At 41.8% G+C, this 25,296-nt stretch overlaps 1 protein-coding gene across 1 annotated transcript in view; it reads left to right on the top strand.

The window, feature by feature from the left end:
- b4galnt4 (beta-1,4-N-acetyl-galactosaminyltransferase 4) overlaps window positions 1-25,296 on the top strand; it is a 126,316-nt gene that overhangs the window by 56,686 nt on the left and 44,334 nt on the right. The window contains exons 3-6 of the mRNA XM_022754645.1: window positions 13,820-13,918; window positions 22,147-22,242; window positions 23,498-23,588; window positions 24,861-24,961. Coding sequence (XP_022610366.1) covers window positions 13,820-13,918; window positions 22,147-22,242; window positions 23,498-23,588; window positions 24,861-24,961 — 387 coding nt within the window. The remainder of the gene's footprint in view (window positions 1-13,819; window positions 13,919-22,146; window positions 22,243-23,497; window positions 23,589-24,860; window positions 24,962-25,296) is intronic.

Here is a 25,296-nt window from a genome sequence, read left to right as displayed (position 1 = left end):
ACCTTTCCACCGCCCTGCAGGTGTCCAGAGAGTGGATGGATGGTCAGGTGGATGGGTGGATGGATGGATGGATGAATGGACAGAAAACTGAAGTAAGGACGGGTGAAGGGTTTGAACGAGCAGATACACAAACACAGCCTGAAGACAAAGGAGCAGCTTGGGAATGTGAGTGTGTGTGTGTGTGTGCGCGTGTGTGTGAGTGTATGGGCGAGGAGAGAGAAACAGTGACGGACTATGATGAAGATTCATTGTTCTTTTCTTGCTACCATCCATCTCCACTAACATGCACAGACACCGTTGAATACCCATGCCACCAAGTTGGTAGTGAGTTTGCTGTGTGGGTGCTAAAATAGAGCTGATGTCACAGAGGTTAGAGGCAGAATGATGAAATGTGAAAGTGAGGCAGAGAAAGCAATCCAAGTGTCAAAATAGTGCACAGGTGATAAAAGGAGCCATTTATATCGGTGAACAGTATTTTTTTTGTTTTTGTTTTTTTGAGATATGTAGAAAAGGCATTCTTCACACAACACAGGCTCTCCTATGAAACCTGACAGGTGAAGATGAAATACAAGACAGCAGACATCCATTGTCTGGACCAACCAGACTGTCATTATTATAAATACCATTTATGCCATTAGAAAGGTTTCACAATATTCTCACTGTTAGTGTTGTGCCAGAAACTATTCTGACATTTTCATTCTTGTTAGGGTAGGAATTTTGTTTTTAGGGCTCAGCCCAAATAATTCTCCACTTTGAAGCTGTAACTGAGAGAAGACAAAAAAAGGTCTGTTGCTGCTGCTGCTGCTGCAAAAATGTATATAAAAGAGAAAACAGTAAGTTTTCTCTGCCAGGTTATAATTTCCTGAATAAAATTGCATAAATGTGACCTCAGTTCAGTCGTTTGCAGTGTGACTTGGCGATGTGAAAGACCTGTTGGGCCAAACAGAGGCAGCACGTCGCTGTGAAGTGGCTCCGAGGCTGTATAGTGAGCTGACGGTGGGACGTTAAACACAAAGCAGCAGGGGCAGTTTTAATCACTTCTTGTCTGTCTTGTCTTGGTGACAAAGGGAATGAGGGATGCTTGCAGATGACTGTGCAACATGGAGCCACACAGAGGCGAGAGAGGGGAAGAGAGGAAAAAGTGCAGTGAGTTTTTTTTGACAGAGACAGCAGAGTCCAGACCAACAGGTGGCTGCGAGAACAGGTGCGCAGTTGATGAAGTGTGCTGTGGAGGAGAGAGCTGCAGAGACATTCATTTTGACACAGTTTATTAATCGGACGCCTCCTCCTCCCCAAAGCTGCTCATGTCTGTTTGAGTTGCGCTGACAGGACTGAGGAGCGAGAGAGGCTCCAGGAGCAAAAGCAGGTGTTTCAAAAATGCAAACGTCATTATGGTCAAACATGCTGGTCATTTAAAACACACACATACTGCATGTAGATGCATGAAATCCATGCATGGATGCAGAGCTACAGGGCTTCCTCTGAGATGAAAGACTTAGCCTGAATAGGAAAATGTTAAAGGAGGCAATAAGAAAAGGGCAGGGAAGGGATGAAAAGGTAAAAATGGAAAAAAAAAAAAAAGAAGAAAAAAAAAAGTCATCCCCTGGTGCCACAGGCTCATCACTGTGTTTATTTAAGTGAGGTAGAACTGTGTCCGGTGTGGCCACAAGCTTTTCTCATCATCTCCTGTGTCCCACTGGCTAGTCTTCCAAATTAAAAGTACCACAACAAAGCAAAGTCAAAAAAAAAAAAAAAAGTGAAAGCCTTTTTTAAACCTATATGCATATTTTCATGATAGCTTTTGTGTTTTTTTCTAGCTTCCTTTGATTAGCTTTTTACTGTCATGCTTCAGGTATCAAGCTTTTTCCCCTTAGGTCTCTGTTTTTCTTTTGCTCCAGAATATTTTTTTATCAGTCATTAGCCTGGATGGAAAAGCTGAGGATAGGATTTGTTCTGATGGATCGTTTCTTACCCTGCTACCATTAATCCTAGTTAGTTTTTGAGTTGAACAAGGTCTTTAAGGAGACTTGAAATAGACTGCTTGGCAAACATTCCTAAGTGCACTTTAAGAGCTTACATAATAAGTGGTCTTTCATACATCTATTCAGGGTTGGGGTGATTTTGTATTAAGTTTTCATTTTTCTCTCTGTGGACTCTGAGAAAAAGTTAGATCACACTAAATTAACAGTGTTTTTAAGAGGAAGAAGGAAAGAGCTGGAATATTGCCCAAGCTAGAAGGATGGATGGAGGGAAATACTAAAGCAGGACAGAGAGCTTGGGAGTGCTGGTCAGCAAAAATGTCAGTTGGCGAAACCGGGCAGGCAGTAAGGAACCTACATATCACACATACTGCATGCGAAATGTGCTTCAGCACACATTACACAGTCAATATGTCTTGTTAGCTGTAAGTTCTGGATGTAACGGCTCGTGTAGTGGCGTGCACTTAAACACATGGCTGCATTTATGATTACACAGCTTTTTTTTTTAATACACACTTTGTATTTCACAAATTATTCTTGTTTTTCAAAGCTTTATAAAAACCACTTTGCAGTAAAAACTGCCCTTGATTTTCTTTTTTTTATGTATTTGGGGGAGTGTTTTATGCCTTTAATTTGACTGCTGACTGTAGAAAAGTGACAAAAAAATGTGACATTGGCAGCGAAATGCATCAACACTGAAACTGGGCACGTTGCACTTCATGGTCAGCACCTTAAACGCCCATCAGGGCAGAACAAACAGCCCTTGATTTGCTTTACATTAAGAGTCGAGGGCTGGGTACTGGGGTTGATCTACTAAACAAAATACACATAAAGGGTAAGATAGAGCTTGGGAAGACATAAAGTGAACACCGACTCCAACTAATACTCTGAGAATGTCTTCTTTTCCTGCTCCAGAAAACATATTGTCGGCTTGTCGCTCACTGCAGGGGAGATAAATAGCCATGAGCTGTAATTGTCAATTGACAACAGCAGAAACTGCTGCACAGCGCCTGTCGCTCCCCCCCACCCCCTCGTGCTCCAGCCTGATAACAGAACCACACCACTGGCACCGCTCGCCTCTGGAACTTCCTCACCGCAGACATTTTGACTTTGTCAAATACAGGTGTAACTAATAGCTCCATTCTACTTAGATGCCGGTGTGCCAGTGACGTGCGCTGGTAATTGTGTATGCTGGCATGGCCTGGTTTACTGGGACATCTAAATGACATGGAGTCATTGTTAGTGTTGCTGGCTACAGCTGTTTCTCTTGTAAAAAAAGTCCCTGTTTAAACAGAGAGGTTAGTGTATTTTTTCCTCAGCTGCACATGTTTATATGTAATCTTTTTCTTCTTTACAAACAAAATTACTTTAATTTCTAATAAATATGAAATAAACATTTATTCAGTAAGTCTTTCTTCTTGTAATAAAGTCAACAATATTATCTTAGTGGGAGACTGGTGAGCCACTCTTTTTGGGCTTATTTTGTGATAATGGCTGACTTGCTGTGTGTTATCCCTTATCAATGCTCTTAACATATTCAGAGCAAGAAAGAGACACATAGGCCTCCTGTATGAGTTTTGCTATCAGTGTATTTATTCAGCAGGGGTAAGATAAGAAGATTCAAGTATTGATTGCGGGCATAGCTAATCTCTGCACAATCTTCGTAATAGCAGTCGGGGTCCTCTTTCTGTGTTCTCTTAACTTATCATCATAGATAATGCAGACACGACCACCTTCTACCACCTTGCTGTTGGCAACAACCTTCTCCTGAGCCCAGTTTTTATCATTATGAAGTGTATAACTGTGTGTGCCTGTGTGTACTGAACACATGTATACGTGCGAGCCCAGGCAGCGACACAGCCACCAGTGCGCATTAACTTGGGAGCGCGGGTGTATACTTAAGTCAGTCATTATCGTTGTTGTTGGCAGTATATGCAAGTATTCTCAAATGCATTGTTCAGTCTACACAGATCAGCGTGAAAGTGTGTGGATGTGGGCTGTGGGATGGGAGTGGGTTAGTGCGCATGTGAATTGCTATTCATTATTGACTGTGGCTGAGGTTACGAAGGGGTCACTTCCAGGTGTAAGGCTCAACATTTCCTGGTATCTCCTGTTCTTAAACTTGACACGCGCCCTTCTTTCATTCATAATTCACTTCAGCATTTTAATGTAACTAACTAATGAGATATATGATGTAGAGCTAAGTGTGTGTGCATGGATAAGAGTTACCTCTTGTTACATCCTTGGTTTTACATCAGACGAGCAATTCAGTGTGGAGTGGGAGGAGGGATTCGCTTAGTATCTTACATATATGCTTTCATGTCCTGAAGTACCAGATTTGCTGAGGTTCTGGGTGACGAGTGCGACAAAGACACAGTTGGATGCACACATTGAGAAAGCAATGAAGTCAAAAAAGTACCTTCAGCGTGATTTGAGTCATCACAGCACCTCAGGAAATTGGCTTTTTACCTTTTTGATTATTGTCTGATCAGTTCTACATTCATCTCCCTGCATCACCTATTGGAAAAGAAAAAAGGAATACCAGCAGTTTAGACTTGATGTGCAATTTTAACACCTGCAGAAAGAATACAGAAGAGTCCTTTAAACACATACACACACACACACACACACACACACACACACACACACACACACACACACACACACACACACACACACACACACACACACACACACACACACACACACAAACAACAGCTATACAAAATAATGTTGTGTGGCACAAGTGACAAATTTGCTGAAGCTATTATTTTCTATGTGGTTTACACAGTTAATCCTTATAAACAGACACATTCAGATTAGCCTCTGCTTCTTTCCATCCAAATCTGCTGGTTAGCTCGTTAATTAGCATTTATTAGCAAACAAGAGGAAAGTGCGAAACAAGCAAAACACTTACCAGATGTTCCTAAAATTTGCCTGATGTGACACACAGGCCCTCACGTATAATGTTGTTGTGCTTATGGCTGCATACTGCTCTAATTTAGTTGGCTACATTTACTGACGAGCAAATATTATATGGTTGCTTTATTGTTTCTCTCATCTTTGTTGGTGTTGGAGGAAAACACTTTTGTGAAGACGTTAAGCCTTTTTAAATCTTTGAAGGGCTCTGCTCTGCCAGGTGCTTTTTCATATGTGGCTGTACTCTGAGCACGTTGTGGCCAGTGCTGATAGGATTTTTTTAGTTGTTGAACAGTTTGGGGGGAAAAAAAAACACATTTATCTGCCCATTTACTTGTTTTCTATGTCTGTTTAGGGATGAGAAACAGAGTTAAGGAAAAAGTGTCACACACAAGATAATTCACAGTCACTGTGAACATACTTGTCTCCTCAGAGCATGGTCAGTCTGTCTGTCGGTCTGTGTGTCCGTGTCCATCTATGTCTCAGACTCGCCTCGGTTTCTCTGCAGCGGGCTCGGTGTTGATTAGGTCACTGAGCGCCAAGCAGGTCGAGGATGATTGGCAGTTGACTGTTTGCCTGTTCTGTTTACCAGCTGCCCCATGTCGCACCCCATCAGTAGTTATCAGCCTGGACAGAAAACCCAGGCCTAATACAAATGATAAACCTCTGTTCTTTATTCCCCTTTTTCCTCCAAAACGTACTGTGATAGAACAGGTACAGAATAATACATTTTGTTGTTCAGACAATTGAAAAAAATGCAGCAGTCTTTCAGCAAAGGGAGAGCACGGCATGAGGCTGGAGTCCTGTTCAGATGCTGGATCTCTGTCTTAACTGTCTGCATCTGTTCTCAGCTCTCCTCCAACCATGTCTCCTTTTCTACTTCTCTGACCCCTATCTTGTTAAAGCTCTACAAACATTGGATGTATAATGATTAAAGGCACCTTTAGCTGTCTTTCAACTGAGTATTTTTCCTAAGGCTGCACTGAAGCACCTCTCAGACCGTTTTAATTACAGTGCAAAGATTACAAGCTATCAAACAGAGGGTTTAAGCTTTTCGTGCTCTCTCTCTCTCCACCTCTCAGCCTAACACAAAATCCTGTCCTTAGTGGGTGAGCCAAATATTTTTGTTGCATTGCTGCAGCCTTTTTTTTTTTGTTTGTTTACCTGTAGGTCTACTTTGCATGTTCTTCCTCTAAAATATATTTAGATAACAAATACGCTTTCATTTTTAATGAGTGGGCCATAAATGATTGCACATGAGTGCAAACAGAGACCAAGCTATTCAGACCACCATTGATCCCCAGAGAGACTGCACTCCTCTTCACAGCCATTGTCCTTACATGCCTGCTGTACTGATGTGGACTGAAGCGTGACAGAAGCCCTGCTACCTTGTCCCAGACCTAAATCGATAAATTACACACTCTGTGATGCACGTACACCTCAATATATGCTACATGTACTTGTTGTTATGAACGGATGGGTACGCACATACAATCACAGCAGGCCTATATGCACTTAGGACATCATCACATTAAAATCAGTGCTCTATAAGTACCCATGCTGGATAATAATTGCTCATTCTCTCCCTTTTCTCTCTCAACTGTCTGCAGTTTTTCTTCTCACCATCCGTCCATACCCCCCCCCCTTCTTCTCCTTTGTGTCTTATTGTCTCCCTGCCGTACTCATCTCTGCACCATTAATCTTCCAACCAATGAATTGGAGCCACTGACTCTATCACTCCTATTATCGACTGCAGCCGTCCCTTATTTATGTTCCATTTTTCTCCCTCTCTTCCTCACTCAGCCCTTCTACTGTTGTTCCATTGACCGGCATGTAATTTCTTACATGAATAATGCAAGCAGCGAGACAAAAATAGTTGCTCTTGGCTGGGATTTGTTCTGCAATAGTTTAACTGAATGCACTTGGGCTGATTTCTATTCAGCAATGCCAGCCATTTTGTTAAAAGGGATAGGGATTTGGTTGTAAAAGTATTGGGGCTCCCAAAGCTGCATTCTTACTGAAATAGACTAGAACGGCTGATTGTGAGATCAGGGTGCAGATTTATTCAGCCACTTGCTCGGCGCTCACGAGTGCTGATCCAGGATCACTGAGGTGGTTCCCAGGACAATCGTATTCATTAGCCAGCAGCTGCAGCAGCCACATCAACATATGGCAGTCTACAGGCAAACATTACGTTTCAGTTTCCAGCAGTGTTTGCTGATGTGCCAGTGTTAGACATATATCAAAGGGGCCAGCGTTCGTCAGGCAGCTTTCCCAGCTTTCCAAAAACAATGGGCTCCATTGCAAAATTTCCTAAATGATCTCCTATTATAGAAAATGAACAGCTTTGCAGGCACTAATTGCTCAATTTACCTACTGAGTAAGTACACAGAATTCGACTGAAGGCAGCCTTGTTTCCGGCTGTGTTAACTTGCTGTATTTTTAAATATCTTATTAAATACAACAATAAAAGCAGTCTACTGATCTTTTGTTACGGAGAACAATAACTACTCATGAGCGATCTTCATTTGTGTGCAGATCAAAGGCCAATGACTGACTCATTCTTCGCACCTCTGTCTCTCCTCTGAAGCCTCTGAAAACAAGATATACTTTGAAACACGAAATAATGCTAGAGTGATGAAACTGACGGCACAGCACAAGTAGACACACTCGTGAATTTTATCATGTATTTCATGTAGGAACACTGTTTCATACTGGTTTGTGGTGTTGCCATGGAGCGTGCTTAATGGGTAGTGTAGAACCAGATGCATTTGGGCCACATTTGAAGACATTTCTAATAATCACCATGAGCTTTGTTGTGCTCCTTTCCCCATGAAAGCACCCAAGGACTTGCATAAACATGCTTTTGCATCCCCACAAGACTCTTGTGAGGGTAATTAAGTTATTTTCTGCCTCCTGGTGTTGAGATGCCATAATTGGTCCTCCAAGGTCGGACCTAGAGAAATAAAAAAGAAAAGAGCCACATAATCTCTGTCTTTATCCGACTCCCTTCCCTCAGCAATCTGCAGAACGTTTTGAAAATCATAGGTTTCCTGTTTGAACCCCGCAGTGCTTTTCTTTGTCACTAAAAGACCTTTCGACACCAACATGCGAAACGCGCCGTCATCTTCGTCTTTTCTGTAAAATGCTTCAGTGCTTGGATGACTCCTCAGTCAAGGTTCCTGAGTCAAACTATGGATACCAAAGCACCAGAATGGCAAGAATAAGCCCAGTGCACTCACCTCTGTCTTCTTTTTTGAATTAGACTTACATTTATTTATTTTTTCCTCATTTTCAGGAGGAAAACTGTGAAGTTAACCTTGGGTAAGATGAGGAAACACGTACTATGTGTTGTTACTATTGCAGGATTTTTCATAATGTGTAATAGTTGATATAATTCTCTGGAAGTATTAATGGAAAGCCTCGCTGTGGCCATGAAAACTTGCTTTGGCTTTTCTTTGCATTACCCTCGCACTGAATTAAGCATGTATGCTTGTACGTGTTTCACAAAACCTAAGTTTTAAAGTAGAATCTGATGAGGATGTTTTTTTTCCCCCCTACAACTGTTGCATAGAGAAAAAGTGTATCCTATGGTATCCAGTGTATCCTGAGAATTATGAACTGAGAATCCATCTTTTCAGTTGCAGTCGCATCACATACAGAGCCACAGTGCGGGTGAGTGTGTAATACTTCACAGAGCTCTGTGGTACTGCTCTGAAACCAAGCAGAACCTGGTCTGTTTGGTCTGTTCACTAAAGAGAGGTGGGAAAAAGATTCTGGCAGTCTGCAGTCATTTCAGACTTTCTCTGTGCCAGAGGGATTTCTGAGGAGTAGACTGGCACAGCGACTGTGCAGAACCTTTCAAAGGGCTTCTCTCAGTCACTCTTTTTTCTCTTTATTGCTCCATCGGTCACTTTTTCTCTCTTTTGTATTTGTCCCTGTTCGTCTCCCTTGTGTTATGCTGCTTTTTATGTCTTTATTCTCTCTTTCTCTTCTCTGTCTTTTCCCTTCATTTCACCCATCTCTCCTATTTTGCTATTTTTCTCAGGTTATGCCTCACAACCGGTGCCATCTTGTCAGATAGGATGGAAATGTCTGGTCCATGGTATCACATTCCTAACCAGGACTGTCTGATACACAATATGATGTTTCTGAATATCTGTCTGCAATATTAAATTCATGCTATGATTCAGAAACGTCACCATCACAGTTGAGGGAAACATCACAGCTTTCCTTTCTGGTGATGGATCATTGTGATTAGTCATTACGACAGTAAATGTCATCCAGGTATCTTTGCCTCCAGCTACACGAATTAATAAGAGCAGTGAACATCCAGTGACCAGGAGCCCCTGTTGATTCAGTGCTCCCATAGGTTGAAAAATGGGAATATATTATGTATTATATATTATTATTATGGTGGGACTAATTAACATACTGTATATCTCGGTGGTGGTTAACATGAATGAAAAATTGAGAATAATGTAATTATTCCGCTCTAGTTATTAACTTTCATATTACAGGTCGCTGGAAATGAAACTTTGATTTGTGGACTTCTGGGAGCCGTCTGAGCTGAGCTCATTCACAGGGGTTATCATGGTGGGTGGGTGAAGAGATTTGTGGAACGAGCTCTGCTCTCGCACTCCCTCGCACTCCCTCTCACTCCCTCTCTCTCTCTCCCTCTGGCTCTCCCTCTCTCTCTCTCCCTCTCTCTCTCTCTCTCTCTCTCTTACACTCACACACACACACACACACACACACCCTTTCCTGCAGACTGCTGCTTGTTTGTATTTAATAAGGGAGATTAATTAAGCTCATTGGTATTCTAGGACACTGGCTCCAGCTGTTTCCCTGGGCTAGGATCAGCAAGGTCATCATTTGAATTGTGCTTTATGGACGTGGGGAGTCTGGAAGGAAACAACTGGGGGGCCAGCACCTAGTACAACAAGGTGTTTTGACTGCTGGGATGGATGAATATAAGTGACAGGAGCTCACTGATCAGACAAATTCATCTATCAATCAATCCTTTCGGGGTTAGCAGCTCTGCCATGCGTGTTCATACATGAAACAACTTAGTTTGGCTGTAATTAATTGCTACTATCCCACTCTTTCTGTCTCTGATGCATTGCTCCCATAGCAGTCAAATGCCCACATTATTACAGGTCATTTGTCATTCTGTTTGAGTGAAGTGAAGTCAAAGCAAATAGCAATGTAAACACATGATAAATAGACAGTCCACTGTTTCCTCTAGGATTTGTTTCAGCAACGGGGGGCAGGCCTACTGTGCATGCATAGATGCATGGACGTGTCCACTTACTGTATACTTCGCTTCAAATTGAAAGCCCTCTGCAAAGTCGAGCAATTGCGACTTATTGATATTTCATAAGATTCTGAAGCAGTGGCGGCAATAATCTTGCAGCTGCGGGCCACCTTGCAAAATGTTTGTAGTGGAAACACTGCATCACTGCATACTCATCAGTCTGATTGATATTCCGTGGTTTGCCTTGATGCTATGTTTAATACATAAGGCCATTTGACAGGCCCCTTAGCATCAACTTTAATTATCAGTGAAACATGATAACACAGTTCTGGGCCCAGTGCCAGAAAAATCTTGAAAAACGTATAAAATCTGCTTATAAATTAGAGATTATAACTCTGGAATAATGACTCATGCAAATGTTACAAGTATTTGTAATAGGCTGTAAGTAATGACAACATCTTGCTGAAGTGTAAAGTCAATACACAATGTGGAAGAAAAAGAGATACAGCTGATGAAGGATGTAGTGCAACCTCAGGTCAATGAGTTTAACTGTACCTTTTAGTATTGCATCGATAAGCAGACTTTGAGTTGGATCGAGCTGAGGCAGCGCTTTAGGAAAGTGTAGGAAAGTGGTGTCCGTGTGAATTACAGTCCAAACTCCAGCAGTGATTTAGGGTTTGGACTTTTACGGTTGACAACAAATTATTTCTAAAACACTGCCTCTTTAAATTACAATCAGTAACCACAGATCACAAAGTCCTTTAGCTAGATGGATTATTTTTCATCTTCATTCAAACAGTCATTGCACCTGTTCTAATAGAGAAAGCTGATTAGTCGTAAAGTAACTGCTTGTCACAGGCAGGAACAAAAAGCTCTTGGCTCTTGGTTTTGTGCGCTGTGAGCACAGCAATGACATTTCAAGGTCTAAATATTACTAGAAGTGATAGAAACAGTAGCAACAAAGAGGTTTGAAAGAAACCAAGAAAATCAACAGCTTGAACATAATGAAGCACTCAGTGGTGCAAAGTGTTAATGAGGAAACAGAGATGTAAGGATTTGAATGTGAAAACAGTATGGATTGCAGAAGAGGTTTTGCCCCGTTTTAGATCATTATGTACAAACGTAACTTCTAGATATTCTAGAAATAGATCAAAAAATGAAGTAATGTGTAAACTCTTCATACTGAAATGTGAGTCTGTTAATTAGTTTCACTGCACTGACAAAGTCCTGGATCTGAAGGTTAGAAGAAAATATTGACTTTTACTAAAGAACCAGCAATATAAAACAGCATATATAGTTTTATATATAATGTGGTACTAATGAAAGGTAATCTGCTATAAAATACATATCAGACAAAACATTTAAGATGCCGCATCACGTAAGCTTTCCAGCAATTGTGTCAAGAAATGTTTTGCTGCAGGTGTTGAAATGTATGGAAGCACATTGCATTACCAAAAGACAGCTATATTTATGTATATACTGTATACATGATTTACTGATTCCCAAATCTTATACGAGGCTCTCTGTTGAAGCTGCTGTAGCATCCCTACCCTTTCTGCTTCCTCTGCAGGTTGCTTTGCTGCAGCTCCTCATTTTCATGCTGCCTCTGACTGTTGTGTCTGTTGTCATTGATGCTGTTCTGTGCCCTAGGAGGGTCTTTGCTGCTGCTCACCCTGCCTTAGGCTTTCCAGGTGTGCACATGGAGCGTTCAGGGAATTTCCAGACCAGAGCCATACCGACAAATTCAACTTACTGCAAAAGATAAAACCTTTCCTTTGACTAAAGTGGTCCTGACTGAATTATGAGTGAAGATCTCATAATTAGTCTATGAGATTTGGATCTCATAATTATGAGAAAACAATCTCATAATTATGAGATAATGTGCAATAGACCAATGGGACAGGAAGTGGAACTTCAGAACTTGCTTAAGAATCAGCAGGTTTTTAAAATTTCAGTCATTCACTGATAGTACATCCAGTGGTGCATAGCAAAAAGGGCATGTTGTCACATTTCTTCAGCTAATCTGGCTCACTTCATTTTTCCAAAATGTAAACAAATACAGGCTAAAATGCAGAGCTCATGGTACAGCCCTCAGTATAAGTCACTGTATCCATGGCAATATTATACTTTATGTTTCTTGTTAAAGTTTACATAGCACAAGACTTTTAAGGTTTAACTTGACATTTTTGAAAATGCTTTGTTGAAAAAAACAAAAGAAAAGAAAAAACACTTACATTGATATTCAACTAATATTAGGCACAGATGAGCCTATAGGACAGACAGTTGAATCAGTCATAATGCCTCTGTCCTCTCAAAATGACCATGATTGATAATCACAAGATCTGGATTTTGTAATTATGAGATAGTCATAATTACGAGATAAGGCCTCTAGAACTTTTTTCTTTTGTAGAAATCTAGTTTCCCGGTGCTTTAACAATTCATGATTCGTCTAAGCTTTATATTTTACTGACTGCTGAGCCCCGTCTCATATTTTTATTCTTCTGCTGTCTTTGTTTCATGGGAGATAACAGCTGATGCAATATGAATGTTGTGTCCTTCACTGAGTGGATCTTCTTGTGAGTGTTTTTGTGTCAGATAAAGCTAGTCTGTTTTTGAGTCTTTGGGTACGCACGAACAACAGGCATTTTATGCTTTTCTCGTGGCAGACATGAGGGGAGTCTGTTGTCACATTTCTTCATCATTACCTTTCCTTGCCCCTCTTCATCGCTCTCGCTTGGAAGTTAAAAAAAAGTAATCAAAGGCTCGGTGTCCGACAGCTCTTTCTCTTCGCCTCTTTCACTCTACAAAATGTCTTTTTCTTCCCCTGATTCTTTCGCAAACGCTGGCACCTTCTCGACAAAAGCCCCTCATTTCAGGGGTGCAGAAAAGCTCTCCAGCTTGTCTCAGCGGAGGTACGTCTCTCCTTGACATCCCTGCTAAATGGAGGATGCTTTGCTATTCATTTAACAGCTCTGTGACTGGGTTCCTCCTCTGGGAGCCTAGCAGTCTTTTATCTCCTCACAGCTGGTTGAGAACCTGCGCTCTCCTCTGCTCTGTCCTGCCCGTCACACCACAGCATTAACATGCCTCTTAGCAGACCACAGAGAAAGAGCCCTGTGGTGCTCTGGCCGGAGCATGGGGCTAAATCCCAGATCAGGGGGAGAGTTCAGGCTCCCCGGAGAGGAGGTCTTGGCCGGCGGGGTGGACGGTTAGAGTATGTTGGAGATTAGGGTTTTTGGCGAGTCAAACGCTGGATTAGGAGCGAATGGTGAAGAAGAGATTCCACAGGGTCTTAATAGGAGCCTTCTGGGGAAATAACCCTGTTTCCTTCGCCTGCTCTTTCGTGATATGCATGCCATGTGTGTGTGTTCGTGTTATTCTCAGCTGTGTGTAGCAGTACATGCTGCTTAGCGCCTCCGTGAGCTAGAAAGGGTTGTGGTTTTAGCTAATGATGCTACTTTATCTCATATATCAATTATGTATCTTATGGAGAAGAGTCAGGTTACCTCAGTGATGGATGTTTGGATTCATGCCTGCATAACTTTAGCCTTTAGCCACTGAGATTTAAGACCGCCATTCATTTGTCTTTCCCTTTCATCAGTGTTTCTTCCCTGCAGTTAAAGAGGAATAAGTGTGACCTTGTTTCTGTGTTTTTCTTTTTAAGGATGATGAGCCAATCACAGGAGGGGCCAATGGCAGAGACAATACCCACGTCCGGAAGTTCCTCAGCCAGCGCCACAAGAAATTTCCATGGAAACCAGAGGTAATTTATTGTCTTTCTACTTTCTCAGGCTTGCACTTATCCCTCAGTTATCTTCCTTTTAACCTCTCTCTTCCATCTTTCAGACTGATATGCATTATTATGTTGAGGTCCCTCAGTTGCTTTGTTATTTGTGTGACTCATCAGCTAAACCACAATCACACACACACACACACACACACACACATCAAACTTTCAGCGATTAACCTTTGTGGAAATGTTTTTATTAATGGCTCTCCATGTCTGCTTCAGTAATGAAGTGTTTGCTTTTTGCATCCGAAAGTCTGAGACCACTTTCCCTTTCACTTGAATAGCAATGCTATGTAATTCAGCAGCAGATGTCAGAGGCCCATTTTCTTTCAGATGCCCTTTTTAAGAGCAGGTGACAAGGTCAAACAGTCTTTCTCTGGTACTACTATCAGAGGAACAAAACGTACCTAATGATTATGACGAGAGGATGGTAATATTTCTTCCCAAGCCATTAGCAGGTTATATTTAAAGGCACCTCGGACCTGAAGATTACAAGTTGATGTGATTCATCCTAATTTTTCAGCTCACTTACTGATGTAGTTTACACACCCACTGTAACAAAGGCAGCAGCAGATGGGGCAATTATGTCACGGAGTTGTGATAAGGAAAGCGGCTCTAGATTTGTAACCTATTCAGCAGAGTTTAATTAAAGGATTGTGTGTGTGTTTGTGTGTGTGTTTGTGTGTGCGTGCGTGTGTGTGCGTGTGTGTGTGTCTGCAAGCCAAGTCTGCAAAATATGATTTATTAGTCGTTTGCTACCTGGGGTAAAGTTTAACTATCTCTGCTGAGCACCACAGTGTGTAGTTCTAGGCAAACTATAAAGAATCTTAACAGTTCATACACAGCATGAGAAAGATAATAGGAAGTTACTGTTGCAAAAGTTATTTTCAGGTCGATCAGTTGGACTGCAGAGACATGCTACTTTTTTTATTTTTATTTTTTATTTTTTTAAAGAGGATTCTCTTATCATTTACTGCCTTGTACTCAGCTTTCTGGCTGCTTCTGCAAAGCATTATGCATGTAATCTTCTGCACGAGGCAGCATCACAGGGCTGCTGAACACAGAATGGGCCTGATAATGTTACAGTTTTATTTCAGCAGACTCTCCTGGCTGAGCTGGTCTTGAGTTAGCCTGCCTCTGTCTGTATGCTTTCCCTCTGCAGCACAATACATCAAACACCTAATCATCCAAGAAGTCATGTATAATGCTAAAATACATTCACAAACTCAGATCCTTCTGTTTTAATACTTTGTTTCAAGTGTAGTAAGCAATGATAACGAAACTGCTGGATTGTCATTTTGGCTTTGAGAGTTGTCACATGTGGATGATATCTGTTTTTAATGTAATGTGGCCTAAAAACATCTGTTGCCTGAATATCTGAAAGGCCTGAGTCTAAATGTGCAGAATGCTTTTGGCATAATTTAAAATGGTGCTACTTAGAAAATGAGAAGTCACATTGATATGAAACAGCCAAGCTAGGCCAGCAGCCAATCCAGCTATCTGAATCTGCACCATGTGGACTAATTGCACAAATGTAAATGGATTTCATGGCCTGATCACAGGGAGACACTTTATTATGAACATCCTGTTTTTTTTTTCTTGTCTTTTATCATTTTGTATGTGAAAACTGTTAAAACCACAGGATGCCTTTGCACTCGAAGACTTGTACATGATTTCATTGACCAACCATAATTTCTTATTTATGGTTTGGATCGGAAAAAGCAAAACAGCCTCAAAAGGGAAATAAATTTTGCAACATCCACAGCAATTACGTTTTGCATTAAGCGTGACCGGCATCAAAGCTCGCTTGTAGAAGTCAAGATGCCATTTCTTTGACTCATTTCCAGCCCACTCATAAAGCAACACGCCATTTAGTTTCTACGAATTTTCTGCTAATCCAGCATAATTCCATCAAAATTTTCAAACATCTCCATAAACTTGCACCCTCAAAAATCTCTCCTCGTCTGATGTCAGACTTCTGCTATGTCGAGCCAGAGCCAAGTCTGTCAGGAACCACCGAGTGCAGCAGCTCTTCTCCTTTCCTCACTAGCTATGTGTCCTAATTACCAGCACTAACTTGTTTTCCTGGTGCACAGCCAAGATGGCAGAGGTCTGAGGGGCCACTGAGCTCGCACTGTCAGAGGCGTAGACTCAGGCTGGTGGAGGTAGAGTTGTGCCATATGCCAGCTGTCACAGACTGACAGAGGTCACACGGGCATCCAGAAGCATTCATACGAGCGGCACGAGCATAATGAAAAGATGCTGACTTTATTTCTTCTAATGCGTGCGCCGATGAGAGACATAGGGACGGAGACAGAGAGAGGGAAAAGGTAATATATTTTTAATAAAGCGCTGAGATTCTGACCTGTGTTGGCGAAAGCAGGTTGTTTTCAGCCAATACTGGCGACTTAATGAGCATCCCTGGCCGGTGAAGTCAGCCAGAGGTGGCTGTGGATTAGTGCAGACATGTGGCTGTAGAATGGACATACCCTGTGTGCATCTGTCAAGGACACCAGCAAGTCAAGGACATTGACATGGGATAGAATTCAGAGAGATTTAAAAAAAAAAAAAAAAAAAAAATGTTTTTGAAGACTCAAGCAGTAGCCAGGCATGAAGGGATAAACAGTCATTTCCAGCAAAGCTGACATGGATCCACAGAGAATTTGGGTATAATGAACAATTTTATTTCGTCAGTAGCAGAAAGAAAATGATGGTAAGAGGGATTAGTCATACTTAAATCATTGTAGACTTTGATATTAGGGGGACTATGATTTCTTTACATGTTACTGTTCCTCGTTTAAAGCCACAGTGAGCACAGGTTTAACATGAATCACCCCAGATGTGTCATAAATATGAAATGATGTTAATAAGTTATTCAGACGGTGTTAAACCAAGTACAGGTAGATCCTGGTTCACTGACCGACTCAGATGTCTGGTCTTCTGTCTCTTGTAAAGACAAAGCTGCAGATGTGGAGATGAAGTATGTGTGTGTCTTAAAGTATGTACTTTTGGTATTGCAGCTTTGGACAGCCTATTATTTACCACTCAAGAGGGAAGTAAGGAAGATATTGTGGCACAGCACAGACACATGACTCAGGTGGGAGCAGTCGTCAAAGCTGGCTCCTCACACCAAAACACATTGACAAGACTGGAGGAGGATCTTTTCTCTTTTTCTTTCTTTTTCTAACCCTAACCCCCCCCCCCCCATCATCCCACAGTATCATGTGAGAGTGACTAGACTGGGGGAGGATGATATTTGTCTCTCCTCACTGTTCCCTCTGTCTGTCTGTCTTTCTTGCATCTGTCGATCAAAAATGCTCAGCAAATAGACAAAAAGGAGGCAGAAATGTGATTTCTCTTAGAGGCTTCTCATTACAGTCGGTCGAGTGATCGACAGCTTGTGGCAGCAGATAAAAAAAAAAAAAAAAGAAAAAAAAAGAATTCCGCTCATCCTTCGTGCTTTGCCTCACGTTCCTCAGTTCCACGTATCCTCTGCAGCCATATCCATCCCCCCACATGTTATATCCCTGGCATGACGGAAGACATGTAATTGTAGGACAGATGGCAGATTATACAAACCCTCATTACAGTGGTTGATGAGGCCGGAATCTAGATCATATGAACCTTGTCTTCCATTTTTTGCTGCTCTCCTCCACGTGAAATGAGTTCTCATTATCTCACTCCATATAATCTCTTCTTTCAAACCTCTCTACCTTTTTGAAAAAAAACCCTTTTCCTCACTGTACCTACCGACTTATCCTACTTTCATTTCTTTCCTAAATTACTAATGGGCAGAGAGAGACGAGATAGGCAGAGAGGAAGTATCTAAATGCCCTCTATGAAATATTGGATAAATTGGATTGAATAAATTTTGTAGCGTGTTAATACATGTTTAAGCAATAACATTCCTATAACAGCCACAGAGGGAGTAACTTCGCATGTAACATGTATCATTTGATCATTCATCGAACATAAACATATCAACATAGTAGCTCATTAAAACCACAGTGCAGGTTTACGATGTATCAACAGTGAGCTTTAATGTCGTCTCCTCTATATGCCCTGGGGGAGCGAGCTGACTGGTATTGTATATACCCCAGTGTGCCTTAGCCAGGAACATCATGTCTCACTTTTCTTATCCAAAGGGGATTTACAGTGTCAGTTGGTGCGATTGCTCGTCAGTGGGTGCGCAGAGCGGCCATTTGTCAATGCCTTGCTGCCAGCAGGAACGCAGACGGCTGCACCAGATTTCGAGAAAAAGGGAGACAGCCTCCCAGAGGAGAGAGTGAGAGAGAAAGAGAGAGAGGAAAAAAAAAGAGAGTCTGATTTGTGCTTCGCTTGATAGTGCGACCAGATGGGTGAGAGAGAGAGGAGATATTGGAGAGCGGTGGAGACGGAGATACGCTAAGACAAGCTCACAGGAGTGTGGGTATGTGGAGGAAATGTGTGGTCTGAGGGAGATAGGCGAGACAGTCGCAGTGTGTTTGTGCAGAGCGGCCTCTTAGGCTGAGCTGTATACGATACACTCTTTTATTCTAAACATCTTCATCAATCAGTGGTTTTCTCACTCCGCTCCTCTCTGCGCACCTTTCATTTCCTGTATTCCTTTTCTCTTTTCTCTGGCATTCGTTTTTGACAAATGGCATTGCTTTCCTCCGTCTCCCTCCCCTCCTCTCCTGCCCTCTTATTTAATGGCAGTCAGAGCTGTATAGGTGCTCTGTTGCTGTGAAACTGTGGTAGCTATATATAGGATAGTGGGGAACAACCTTCGGAGAGTGATGAGGTGGATGGACATAAATAAGACAGAATTTTCATTATATAGTATTCTGTAGTTTTACTTTAATTTGCAAAAGTTAAAATCTACATTGTTTTTTATATTTCTTGAATATTTTGTAGTAAGTGAAGAAGGCAGATATTCCCCATTTGACATGTGACAACCAGTCATATTTTCACAGTGTGATGCACCTGCTGTAGGAAAAAGGGAAATAAGATATATTTCACACATTTCCTACATTCTTCATACTGTCTGTAGCTGCCTTCTGTTCCCCTTCTTCTTCTTGAGTAACTGCAGACTCAAAAACAGTGTGTTTAAATATCTACATCAGCACCAATGTCCCCATTACAGTGAAAATATCTACTTGATATAAGACACATGGCTGTACCTCAGTAAAATGAAAAATAGAGGGGTTTGTATCAGTCATCTGAAATAAGCATTGTGATATATTGGTTATCAGGTATCGAGAGTTGCTGTGTGTTGCTGTTGTTCAGCAGCAGTACAGCAGAGCCAGTGTAAGTCCTGCTCCCTGTCTTTGCCCGGAGGTCCCTGCTATTAGCCTGACAGGTAGCCACTTTGTGCCTTTCACCGCTACCTACTACTTTCGCCTATACTAAGTGGAACAAGTTACCTCTGATCAAACATCCCACATGAACAGACGGAATGACTGTGATTGACAGACACGGCTAGTTTGATCTTGTAATGCAGCGGCGCCTGCAGTCTCTGGTTTACTTGTAGTGAATTTGTTACAATAGGTGCCCATAGAGGAAACAGTGCTTTCTGAACCTTCCTGTCTGTGGATTAGCAGGACAGCACAGAGGTCTGCCCCTGGTTTTGGATTAAGGAACGGAGCACAAAGTGAGAGCAAAGTAAGAAAGGCAGCTTTAGTCATTCTGCTTCTTTTTAGTCAATTACTGAATGTGAATGTGAGCTGACAAGCTGTAAAGGAGAGACACCACCATGTCCCTACATGACACACAGGCACAAGCATGCAAATCACCATCTCTATACAAACTTAATGTGAGTGTCTCTTTATTCCAAAAATAAGGAATCGGGAGGGAGACAAAAATGAGATAGAGAGAGACAGCGTGGGTAAATGACATCTGCAGCTGAGCTCAGGGAAACTAAAGACAGAATTTGGAGAAATCAACAGTATTCTGCAGCACACAGGTAGAAATGGAGAGGCGGACAGAGAGAGGTCAGAGGAAATAGACAATATTAGAGATGGTAGGGCTGAATTCTTTGAGTAGGAAGCACAGGGATAGAAGAGGGTGAGTTTAGGTTGGAGTGGGTGAAGAAAAACATAACTTCCTTCTTGTCCCATTCCTTATCCAACATCCTGTTAAGGCCAGAGCACAGACAGACCTCTCGCATTGATGTCACCCACAAAATAGAGCCAATTATACTCAAGTGCCCCCCAGCAGAAAGCCGACTTCACAGCCTGTGGCCTCTGCAGGGCTACACAGGGGTGTGTGTGTGTGTGTGTGTGTGTGTGTGTGTGTGTGTGTGTGTGTGTGTGTGTGTGTGTGTGTGTGTGTGTGTGAATAATTAGAGAAAGCTGCCCGCTTATAACTATTTGACAAGAGGCGGGGTGAGGAGGGGGCCAGGCCAAAAAAGGTTTGCTTTTAAAACCCACAGGAAATCTATTAAAAGCTTTACATAAGGCATATTTACACAGGGACTAGTCCCGTCTGTCAAATCCCTCTAACCTCGCTATGCGCCCCCCCCCCCGTCCCAATCTCTCTGCCACTCCCTTTTTAAACATCACACATTCTCATTCATCCTTCTGACTTGTTCCTTGTCTCTGATTTGATTCTGTCAACCCCACAAAATCCCCGTCTTTTACCCTTTCTGTTTTTCATTTGCATTAGTCATTCTGCAAGAGAGTATATAACAAAGTCAAATATAAGCTAAGAAGTAAAATCTGCCCACTGTTTTGGGCTGTTTGCACAACAAAAATATCTCATGGTTAATGCATGGGCTGTAATTGGCGTGCTGCTGTCAGCTTGCAGGGCACTTAGTTGACCGTACAGAGCTGGGAGAGGAATGGAAAGGACCACTTTGGGTCAGGCCATCTGTTAGAATGCCTGTGTGAAACTGAAGCAGCATCACACCCTCCGTCAACGTCTTTCTCCTTTAAATGTAGACGTGGAGGCAGAGTTGTAGGCTTTTACTCTGAAAGGCTTCCCTGTCTCGCCCCTCTAATCCCTCTGATGAAAGGACAACAGGATTTACAGCTACTATGTGTGTGTGTTTTTTTTTTTTTTTTGGTCATGAGGTCACTCTCACTCTCCATTGATTGATTTGACAGCTGACTATACAGCTAGCAGCTACTCTACACACAGAAAAACCACCTCCATCAAATGAAATGGGGGCCAAAGTAGTGAAGCCAGCTTTAGCTTTGATCCTCACTCACCGAGATTCGGCTTTCTCGTCAACTTCTGTGTGATGTTCTTAAATATCTGTGGCAGCATTACAGTAGCAGCCTGCTGGGACTGCTGTCACACATTAAAGGATGGGCATATGTGTGTGCACAGTATGTGAATGTGTGTTGGTACAGTTGATTGATCATCCAGTATGAAGAGTTAGAGCTGGCGGGTCACACTGAGACAACGTCCGCAAGAGTGACGCTAAGCTGCACCGAGCATTGCGTGCAAATGTGCGACCATGCATCAGCGCTTCTAGTCGCATCTCTGCCTTCTACTGTTTGCTCTCGTGCAAAACCGTGTGAATGAGGTGTAACAATCAAAGTGTTATCTGCGACTTGTTGAGGAAATCACACCAACCCCTCTCGAGCATGTCTCACTTTTCTGAAAAATTGTATATGGACAATGTTTTTGTCTGTGTGAGGATGTGAAAAATTATAGTCATCTATGCCAGAGTTTTTTTTTTTTTTTGCATCGCATGTGACTCAAATACTAAGTTTGACACATAAATCATCAGAGAGTCATCTCTTCATATGTATGAGCAGACCCATGTGTTTGTAAGGAAACTATACCCCAAGGCTGCCTGGTTTCACCATCTGTTTTTGCTGTGTCCTGTGATTTCCCTGCGTAAATCAGACAAATGTCAGACTATGGGCAGGGGACGAGCTCTGACAAACTCGCTCCAATCATGCTCAGTTTACACTCCCCCACTGACACTCATGACAAACTCTCTGTCACCTTCTCTTATTCAGGACAGTGGGAACATTTGAAACTTCACACTGCAGTCACATGTTTCAGCAAGAATTCATTTCTGCTGCGTGGTAGAGAGGCATCCGAAATTGCATGCATTCCACTACAAAAATATATCGACCGAAACCAGCGCAAATGGAAATCTCGCTGTAGTGCTGAAGCGTATCCTGCCTATTTAATAGCAAATGTGATGCTCTTGTTACTGTGTGCACCAACCTGATTACTCGCTGTGTGTGCTTGTGTGTTGGCAGTATAAGGGCCAGGCCAACCTGCATGTGTTTGAGGACTGGTGCGGCTCCTCCATAGCCCAGCTCAGAAAGAACCTGCACTTCCCTCTCTACCCTCATGTAAGTATTACACAGCAGACTGAGTGACCTTCTGTCTGTTACTGCTCTGCGTTTTTGTTGGTTAAATGTAACGCTAAAGATGCATCAAACTGACTGTTCGCAAAAGCCTCCTCCCCCCGTAGTTGTTGCTACACCTGCACCTATGTTTCTCTTCTAATGTTGTAAGAGTTAATGCTTTTAGGTTGGGGGCTTACAAATTGGAATAAAGGCACATTATCTCACATGCTAAATGAATGTCAGATGGTACATAACTAATTTTTAATTGTATTAGCATAGTAGAACTAGATTGCGAATCCAGCATAATGCATATTGGGTATTTTGCCAACGGAAGTTAATCTGCCCTCGCAGGTGTGTTGCTGGGTTAAGCTAGCCCTGATAACGAGAAGCACAATAGTGTTAAGGCATTGGAAGTCAAAAGAGCGTGTCAGTTTTAATGAATGGAGAGACGAGTTGGCTCGGATGACTTCTTTTGAGCAGCTAATCCACAGAGTTAATAATAGTCTAGATGTATTTAGAAATATATGGGGTCCGTATCTGTGAGCAATAAGTAGAGATGATCACCAAGACAACTGATATTCATGTATCCCATCCCCTATTCTCTATGCATCATATAATTGTCTATGCTCGATGGAGGAATGTGAATTTTAATATTGCTGTCTAATAACCTGAGTCACACACTGAGGAATGTGCATATTTTTTTTTTTGTTTGTTATTTTTTTCTTCTCACGCTTCTTTTTATTTTATTACCTGTTTGAATATTTTGTGTGTTTAATGTATGTTTGAATGCTGAAAAAACAATAAAGAGGTTTAATCTAAAGAAATAAAAATGACAAAAAAACAAAACAAGACAGAGCGCTAAAATTAGGTTACATACTGACACAGTTACATCCAAGACCAGCCTCCACACAGTGGGGAAATACTATATAGAGCACATATATCATGTTTTTTGTTGTTCTTGTTGTTGTTGTTGTTTTCTTTTTTGATAGTAAGCTTGTTAGCACATGGACATGCTAACGTTACTTACACTTTCGGTCCTCCATTTTTGGCTTTGACTTAAAACAGGACACCATTCTCCAAACACTTTTTACACTGAGTGTTGCTCTTACCCGAGTTAGATGCACACTAAGCTATGATTGGATAGTGGCTCTTTGGGGGAGGGGTATAGCAAACGGTCAACCGGTGGAAAGGGTTTACTAACATAAAAAAAAAGCAGCAACTGATGCATGATCTAATTTTTTTCTGTTTCTGTCTGTAGACCAGAACCACAGTGAAGAAGCTGGCAGTAGCTCCGAAGTGGAAGAACTATGGCCTGAGAATATTTGGCTTCCTTCATCCTTACAGAGACGGTAACTAGCTCATCGTATTAGCGAGGCCCTCCTCTGAGGCTGAGAGCCTTGGAGCATGTGTCCTTTATGAGAGTAGACAATTTCCACAGCCCTCTTAATCCAAATGCTTCAGAGCCACTACTATAGTGGATATTCACATTTTTATTAGCGCTGAATGCCAGCGATCTCACAGCTAAATCTCATGCAGTACCCTCATAGGCTTACCCTTGAGCCCAGTTGCTATGGGAACTGAAAAAGCCTTAACACCCAAGTGCCCTTACACAAATTGCAGAATATGAAGTTATTAATTAGATATCGTTCATTTCACTCTCTTATGTTGCTTTCACTGCTAGTATGGCTTTCTTCAGTTAATGGCTCAAAGGTCATACTATCTTCAGGATTCTCACAAGCACTCCACAAGTGCCTTCACCTCACATTGCCAGAGACAACCTGTTAGATGCTATTGTAGATTGAGTGTCAAGAGTTAGTCACGTAGAAATGTTCTGAGGTTTTCCAGGTTGTAGACAATAAAAACGACTCAATGGCACATGATATCCATCTCATCTATAGGCAGTTGGTGTATCCATGAGAATATAGCTGCTCTTTTATCGTCTTTATTTAGTCAGATCCAAGTATATTACACATGTGAATTATGCCTTGATTTAACCAGGTAATATTTAGATTTTTCAATGTATTTTAAAGTGTCTATTTGAAGAATTCCTACACAATTTCAATACAGTACAAGTACATCTACTATATACATTGGTGTTTGCCACACCCAGCGAACCCTGATTTCCTCACCCCAGAAGAGTGACAAACAACTGCAAAGTCTCAACATAAAAAGAAAGTGTCTCATACAGCAGCCACTCGGGGGAATGACGCTTTATGCAGCTCCTACTATTAATAGTTAGTTGTTAGACAAAATTGACAACTTGTTCACAATCCTCAAGTATTCTGACTTTCTACTTCTAAAAGGGGATAGCTTTAATTATACTGGCTGCGCATGTGCTTACCATGCTGCTTCTGGTTTAGCTTTCTGCACAAATGCTCATTTGCATTCACATAGTTGTTTCATATGGATTGGAAATTCAGTTGGGGTAACTCTGTTGATATCACTGTGGCCAAAAGTGTCATCACCACAGCCAGAGGTGGTCGGTGCATCAAATTTTAGGTGTATTTTTACACTTGGGAATTTATTCTATGAGATCATACGCTATCAGATTATACTTATCTGGGATCGTATATATCTCTACTTCCACTAACACACACTTTGATCATGTTTTTCCCCTCCAGGTGATTTCCAGTTCTCGGTATCGTCTGATGATAACTCTGAGCTGTGGCTGAGTCCTGATGAAAGCCCTCTCAACGCCAGACTGCTAGTCTATGTAGGACAGGTAAGCACTGTGCTGCATTCTTGTATAATATCTGAACCAGAGGGAGTCACTCAACTGAAAATCAACAGCATCCCAGCATTTTTTTATGCTTTGTGATTCTCAGCAGATTCACCAAGTTCAGATTTCCAAGACTATGAATACACTCCCTGATTTTAACTAATATTGCTTAGCAACAAGCTTTAACTGCAGGAAGAAACAAAATCACCCGCGGCCTAAATAGTTACAAACTCCTCAATGTCATGAATTAAATAGCAAACACTTTGTTTAATATATACCCCTGGGAAAACACTTCCAGAGTACAATATGTGCAAGGAAGCCAAAACCTTATTATTAGA

The sequence above is a fragment of the Seriola dumerili genome, unplaced genomic scaffold (genome assembly GCF_002260705.1).
Source record: "Seriola dumerili isolate Sdu_G_001 unplaced genomic scaffold, Sdu_1.0 BDQW01000219.1, whole genome shotgun sequence".
Taxonomy (NCBI): domain Eukaryota; kingdom Metazoa; phylum Chordata; class Actinopteri; order Carangiformes; family Carangidae; genus Seriola; species Seriola dumerili.
The sequence above is the reverse complement of the archived record's forward strand: the minus strand, read 5'-3'. Positions and strand labels throughout refer to the sequence as shown.